The sequence below is a fragment of the Sinocyclocheilus grahami genome, unplaced genomic scaffold, assembly GCF_001515645.1.
Source record: "Sinocyclocheilus grahami isolate Dianchi unplaced genomic scaffold, SAMN03320097.WGS_v1.1 scaffold442.1, whole genome shotgun sequence".
Taxonomy (NCBI): domain Eukaryota; kingdom Metazoa; phylum Chordata; class Actinopteri; order Cypriniformes; family Cyprinidae; genus Sinocyclocheilus; species Sinocyclocheilus grahami.
The window spans coordinates 151928-159703 of NW_015505621.1; the positions used below are offsets into that span (position 1 = coordinate 151928).

Consider the following 7776-nt stretch of genomic DNA (forward strand, 5'->3'; position numbering starts at 1 on the left):
GATTCTGAGCTTAGTTTTTAACAGCAGATGGCGCTCTAGGCTAGTTTTTAACCGCACACTCAAATGCTCACGAAGAAGAGCGCTTGCGTGTTCGGCTGAGTAATGTACGTGGTTAAATGTACTTGCACATCGGATTTTATGCTTTTATGATGCGAGATTAATGTAAACAGCCCACTGTGAACATCCTTGTAATTCGCTTCAACCTTCAAAACTTTATGAATGATTATTTTAGGTTCAAATGGTGCGTGTAAGGAACTGGAAGCAAGCAGAATATGGCTATTTCTGAAGCACGCAGTGCCATCTGCTGTTCAAAACTAAGCTCAGAATCGATTCGAGAGAATCGCAACGCATTCCGATAATCTAAGAATCGATCCACGAAACGCGATGCATCGATTTATTGTCCCAGCCCTGTTTATTTTTTTATAAAAATTTTTTTTGTTTTCGTCAACAGTAATAACATTGCATTCATCTCAGATGGTCTGGTCACCTGGTATTAACGTGCTTGTCTCTCTGTGTCTCTGGTTGTCCTCAGGTTCAGGAGTCGGTGGCCAGCTGTCTTCCTCCTCTGGTTCCTGCTATAAAGGAGGACGCCGGTGGGATGGTGCGAAAGCTCCTGCAGCTTCTGCTGGAGAGTGACAAATACGCAGAGCGGAAGGGGGCCGCGTATGGACTGGCCGGGCTGGTCAAAGGCCTGGGAATCCTGTCTCTCAAACAGCAGGAGATCATGACCACTCTGACAGACGCCATCCAGGACAAGAAGAACTCCAGACGCAGAGAAGGTGAGCAGAGCGGAAGGATCATGAAGCTTTATGGAAAACTATTGAATTAAATGAAAAGTTTAGTGGGGTTTGTTGGCATGACAAATATTTAAAACAATAAATAATAATATTTTATAATACATTTATAGAATTTATGTAATTATCTAATCATATAAAAAATGTTATTTAATTTTTTCTCCTCAAAAATGACCAGCCAGACAAGTAAACTCAGTTACTTGTTTAGCTTGTTTAAAAATAGTTTAGTTTATTATGAATAATAAAATAAATTAAAACAAAAACACTACACTAAAACTAAACTAAAATCAAATACAGCAATGCGAATAAAGTAAACAAGTGATGATAAATGAAATAATGATTAAATAAATCATGCAGAATAAATTCAACCTATTTTGAGCTAGTGCATGAGTTGTGGTGCTCATATGGGTGAATCAGGTTCGAGTCCAGCTTGTGTACTGCTCCCGTTCCCCACATTTTTCCAGATAATTCTGTCTTTTCTGTTGGATATTTGTCTGTTAAATAAACTCAAATAAATATAAATGCAGTGTAAAGAAAGAAAATTATCAAATTAAGAAAAAAGTGAGTCGTGAGATTTGAAGGTAGAAGTAAGCTTGTCATGTTCTCTGTGACAGGTGCTCTGTTTGCGTTTGAGATGTTGTGTAACATGCTGGGGAAGCTGTTTGAACCGTACGTGGTCCATGTCCTCCCTCACCTGCTGCTCTGTTTTGGTGATGGGAACCAGTACGTCAGAGAGGTACAAGCTCTTCTGTTTTATACTCTATACTTTTTAACTTGCATCATAACCAGATGGTCATTTCATATAAACCTTAACAGCCCCTGTATTTAAATTCATCATGCTGAACTTGGTGGCCCCGTCCACAGTGAAATCTCATTGGTCCAAAATCCTGCATTACATTAAGCATCAGCAACTTTGTGGCAGGATTTTTTATTTTTTTTGCTTTCAGTAAGTCCTGCAAACTACTTCTCTTTCAAACTGTTTTGTGTCTCATCCAGTTAGACTGAGGTTGCAAATGAATGTATCTGTCCGTTGAGATGTTGCATGATGGTTTGCTGTGTGTCAGGCGGCGGATGACTGCGCTAAGGCTGTGATGAGGAATCTGAGCGCTCACGGCGTGAAGCTGGTGCTGCCGTCTCTGCTGATGGCTCTGGAGGAGGAGTCCTGGAGAACCAAAGCAGGTCTGTTTTGTGATGCTAAATATTTTTGGGAGTTTAGTGTTCAGGCCTTTGTCTGCTGAAGAGATATAATTATTGTTTTATATTTTAATTAGTGTTTTTTTAATTTGTTTTTTTTTATACTGTATATTTTCTTTAAATTATTATAATAATATTTTCTTTAAATGTTATTTATTTCATATTATTATTATAATAATTATTATTTATCATTCTTTTATTATATTATAGATTTATTTTTATTTTTGTTATAGTATATTTTATTTTAATTATGTTGATAGTTTTTTGTAAATTTAATTATTAATATTATTGTTATTACTATTATTTATTCATTATCATTATCACTGTCACATGAAAATGCATAGCATTGTTTATTTTATTGTTATTTATATTTATAGCATTTTTATTTTTGTTTTTATTGCATTTTATTTTTTACATGTTACATTATTTATTTGTCATTTTAATATTTTTTAATTATTGTAAGTATAGGGTTTTCATTTTTGATTATTTTTTATTAATCGTTACCACTGTTTCACAGGGTAATGCAGATCGTTATTTTTTATTTTTTGTATTTTATAAAAAAAAAAACTGTAAAAATTCTAAGTATTTAAAAAATTTTAATTAAAAAAAGTATTTTTAATTATCAAATGTATAGTTTTTGTTAGTGTTATTTTTTATTGATCATTATTACTGTCTTATAAGGAAGTGCAGGACATTGTTTATAATGTTTTTTTTAATATAATAATTATTATTAATCATTATAAGTGCTTCGCATGGAAATGCAGAAGTGTAATGCTTTTGTATTATTTGTAATACTCTCATGTCTGTGTCTGTAGGGTCGGTGGAGTTGTTGGGTGCGATGGCGTACTGCGCTCCTAAGCAGCTGTCCTCGTGTCTGCCGAACATCGTTCCCAAACTGACGGAGGTTTTGACGGACTCTCACGTGAAGGTGCAGAAGGCCGGCCAGCAAGCGCTCCGACAGATCGGCTCAGTCATCCGCAATCCTGAGATCCTGGGTATGAAATATTATTGCTTAAATGCTTTTTGGTTTGAATGGAAGGTGTAGCACAGTGGGGCTTTAATGGAAGCGTTTAAGGTTCGATCCATACATAATCACTGAACTGATATTGTGAATTGGACAGCGATCACCCCCATCCTGCTGGACGCTTTGACCGACCCGTCTCATAAGACGCAGCACTGCCTGCAAACGCTGCTGGACACCAAGTTTGTGCACTTCATCGACGCTCCGTCTCTGGCTCTGATCATGCCCATCGTCCAGAGAGCGTTTCAGGACCGTTCCACCGACACACGCAAGATGGCCGCACAGATCATCGGAAACATGTACTCGCTTACTGACCAGAAGGTGGGAAATCACACTGATGTGAACACAGCTATGCTGTTTTATATCCTAAATATTGTGTTGAAGTCACTAATATGTGTGCGCTTTAACAGGTTGATAACTTCTGTTTCCTTTTTTCTACCGAAGCTGGTGTTATGAAGTTTGAATTAAATTTTTATAAACAAATGTTTCAGGTTTTTCAGATTGGAAGAGCCACTAAAAAAACTTTTTTTTAAAGAAATTAATAGTTTTGTTCAGCAAAGATGCATTCAAACAAGACATTTATAATTTTAAAAAAATGTATTCAATTTCAATGAATTCTGTTCTTTTGAACTTTCTATTAATCAGAGAATCCTGAAAAAAAACTGTTTTCAACATTGATAATCTATTAATATTTCTATTAAAATATTTCTTGAGCAGCAAATCAGCATATTAGAATGATTTCTGAAGGATCTGGAGTAATAATGCTGAAAAATCTTTCTAAAACATTAACAAATATTTAACCAGTATTGTAAAAGAAATACTAGTACTGGAAAGTAAATTCAAAAACAATTTATTTTTTCTCAGTTTTATTACTTATTTATTCAGCAATTAATTTAGTTGTTTAGTTATTGTTTATGAGATAATGTGGCTTAAGCATCCATATGCAGCCTGCAGTTGGATTCATTAGGTGAAAGAATTGTTAATTCAGATTATTTATGTGAAATATTATTAGAATCAATATATGAAGAGATTGTTGTGCTCCAAATAAGTAGAATCTTTTTGCTTCTGGTGCGTAGAGCCAATAAGTCAATACAAACAAACTGAAAAAGTATCATTAGAATGAAATGTTTTTATAAAAACAACAAGCCACTTTAGGCCTAATTGACACCATAATTTTAGATAATATCACCTCTTAACTGTGGTAAATCACTGTAACTCACTGTAACTTGAGTAGCTCTTGACTTTAATATCTCTTTATGTGTTGTATTTGTTTGCAGGATCTGTCTCCATATCTTCCCAGCGTGATTCCAGGACTCAAAGCGTCTCTGTTAGACCCCGTGCCCGAGGTAATATCAGCCGCACTGATCCGTGAGAGCTTTTGAAGCCTGCTGGCATTAACTGTGTTATATGTGAATGTGTTTTTAACGGCGTCTGTCCATCAGGTGCGGACGGTGTCTGCTAAGGCTCTGGGTGCTATGGTGAAGGGAATGGGTGAGTCCTCTTTCGACGATCTGCTGCCGTGGCTCATGGAAACACTGGCGTCTGAACAGAGCTCTGTGGATCGATCTGGTGCCGCTCAAGGTGAGAGAACCATCACTGCACCCTTAGAGGGCAGCAGAGAGCTGCAGTACACATATATTACACCTGCACGTGTGTGTGTTTGTCTTTCTACTTTTATGTTGTTCTTCATTACTCTTTATCTTTGTCTTTTAGGTTTGGCTGAAGTTATGGCAGCACTAGGTGTGGAGAAGCTGGATAAACTGATGCCAGACGTGGTTCAGACGGCCAGTAAGGTGGACATCGCCTCTCACGTCAGAGACGGATACATCATGATGTTCATCTACCTCCCTCTGACCTTTGGGGAAAAATTCACCCCGTATGTGGGTCCCATCCTTCCCTGCATCCTCAAGGTGAGACGTCACGACTGAATACTTTTAATTTCACATCGTTTAATGAGTTTGAAAACTTCATGTAAACTCTTCAATTGTTAAAAATATATTTATTATTAAATATTTTAATATTAAGAAGCTGTTTACTTTCTTAATATTCAGGAAAATATTTTTTTTTCAGATAAGAAAATCAGATTTTTCTTAATAAATTATTATTATTAATTCTTATTACTTATAAGAATATGAGTCGAGAAGAACTGTTAAAAATTGATATATTATTTATATAGTAAGTAAATGTTTACTTAATATTTAAGAAAATAAATGTTGAGTTTTGTTTTCTTAAGTTATTATTATAAATTGTTGTTACTCATGAGAAGTTCAAGAAGTTTAATATAAACTGTTAAATTGTTAAAAATATATATTTATACAACGCCAGTTGTACCGCGCTCTTCCGTCACTTAATCTTTTTATTTTGGTGAGTCAATCTGTTAAATTACTTAGTATAGATCATGATCCGCACTCACGAAAACAGTCTTCTTTTTTCGTTTTATTTTACATTCATCGTTGAGGGAAAAAGGTGTTTTCGTGAGTGCGGATCATGATCTCCTATGCTAAAAATATATTTATGAAAATGTGTTATTGTAATAGTAAGAAAATGTTAACTTAATATTTAAGAAAATAAATACTGAGATTTATTTTCTTAATAATAAATCATTTTTAAAGTAACTAATATTTAATGTTTTTATTTATTTGAGAAACAAAAAAAAATTCTTAATAATAAAGTATTATGAATCTAATATTGAAATGTTTTTCTTTAATTATTTGAGAAATTAAATTTGAAACTAATTAATAAATTGATGTTAATTGATAAATATTAAGAAAATAAATTAATGTTTATTTTCATAATCTTGATTTGAGAGAAGGAATTTATTTATTTATTTCCCTAATAAATTAAGAAAATATTGATTTTCTTAATGTTGCTGGTTAATCAGCAACAATGGATCAATCTATGTTTCTCTAAAGAAAAACTTTAAAATTGAGTACCTATAAATTAATATATATGAGTGTCATCAACATAACAGTGGAAGCTAACACCATGTTTCCTGATGATATCTCCCAAAGGTAACATGTAAAGCGTGAAAAGTAACAGTCCTAGTACTGAGCCTTGTGGTACTCCATACTGCACTTGTGATCGATATGATACCACTACATTCACTGCTACGAATTGATGGCGGTCAGAAAAGTACGATTGGAACCATGCTAATGCACTTCCATTAATGCCAACAAAGTTTTCTAGTCTATTCAAAAGAATGTTGTGGTCGCTAGTGTTGAATGCAGCGCTAAGATCCAGTAGCACTAATAGAGAGATACAACCACAATCAGATGATAAGAGCAAGTCATTTGTAACTCTAATGAGAGCAGTCTCAGTACTATGATACGGTCTAAATCCTGACTGGAAATCCTCACAGATACAATTTTTCTCTAAGAAGGAATATATATGTGAGGATACTACCTTTCCTAGTATCTTTGACAGAAAAGGGAGATTCGAGATCGGTCTGTAATTAACTACTACTTTGGGGTCAAGTTGTGGTTGTTTAATGAGTGGCTCAATAACAGCCCGTTTGAAGGTTTTGTGGACATACCCTAATGACAATGATGAAGTAATAATAGTCAGAAGAGGATCTATGACTTCTGGAAGCACCTCTTTTAGGAGGTTAGATGGAATAGGGTCTAACATGTTGTTGGTTTAGATGATTTAACAAGTTTATACAATTCTTCCTCTCCTATAGTCAAGTCAAGTCACCTTTATTTATATAGCGCTTTTAACAATACAGATTGTGACAAAGCAACTGAACAGCATTAATTAGGAAAATAGTGTCAATAATGCAAAATGACAATAGTAAACACAAATTTTTCAGTTAAAGACAGTTCATCATTGAATTCAGTGATGTCAACATCCAGCTCAGTTCAGTTTAAATAATATCTTTGCAATCATGTCAACGATAACGCTGGAAATGAAGTGTCCCCAACTAAGCAAGCCAGAGGCGACAGCGGCAAGGAACCAAAACTCCATCGGTGACAGAATGGAGAAAAAACCTTGGGAGAAACCAGGCTCAGTCGGGGGGCCAGTTCTCCTCTGACCAGACGAACCAGCAGTACAGAAAAATCAATATAAGACATAATAAAACAGACGATGAATAATATGAACAGCAATTATTATATGATGCAATCAAACTTATAGCAAAATGTGGTAGTTCTGTATGTTGTTTCAGGGTTGGCATCATCAAAGAGATGAAAAGTAATCAGATCTAGCAGTTTTTAATGCTTTTCTGTAGGATTGGGTACTTTCCCACCATGCAGTACGAAATACCTCTAGTTTTGTTTTCCTTCAGCTATGCTCCATTTTACGGGCTGCTCTCTTTAGGGTGCGAGTGTGCTCATACCATGGTGTCAGACTGTTTTCCTTAATCTTCCTTAAGCGTAAAGGAGCAACTGTATCTAAAATGCTAGAAAAGAGAAAGTCCATAGTTTCTGTTACATCATCAAGTTGTTTTGAGCTATTGGATATGCTGAGGAATTGAGATAGATCAGGAAGATTACTTGCAAAGCAGTCTTTTGTGGTAGAAGTGATGGTTCTCCCATACTTGTAACAAGGAGTAGAATTTACAGTTTTAGCTTTATGGAGTTTGCACTAGACTAGATAATGATCTGAGATATCATCGCTTTGCTGCAGTATTTCAACACCATTAACATCAATTCCATGTGACAGTATTAAATCTAGAGAATGTTTTCGACAATGAGTAGGTCCTGGCATGTTTTGTCTAACCCCAATAGAGTTCAGAATGTCTATGAATGCTGATCCCAATGCATCTTTTTC

General features: G+C 35.0%; 1 protein-coding gene across 2 annotated transcripts in view; it reads left to right on the top strand.

Moving 5' to 3' along the window:
• The window catches only part of LOC107552181 (eIF-2-alpha kinase activator GCN1-like), a 69820-nt gene that overhangs the window by 37241 nt on the left and 24803 nt on the right, over positions 1 to 7776 (top strand). For both annotated transcript variants that reach the window (XM_016234021.1, XM_016234022.1), the window contains 8 exons: positions 533 to 779; positions 1409 to 1530; positions 1859 to 1973; positions 2804 to 2983; positions 3110 to 3330; positions 4287 to 4355; positions 4452 to 4590; positions 4723 to 4919. In XM_016234021.1, the coding sequence (XP_016089507.1) occupies positions 533 to 779; positions 1409 to 1530; positions 1859 to 1973; positions 2804 to 2983; positions 3110 to 3330; positions 4287 to 4355; positions 4452 to 4590; positions 4723 to 4919 (1290 nt within the window). The remainder of the gene's footprint in view (positions 1 to 532; positions 780 to 1408; positions 1531 to 1858; positions 1974 to 2803; positions 2984 to 3109; positions 3331 to 4286; positions 4356 to 4451; positions 4591 to 4722; positions 4920 to 7776) is intronic.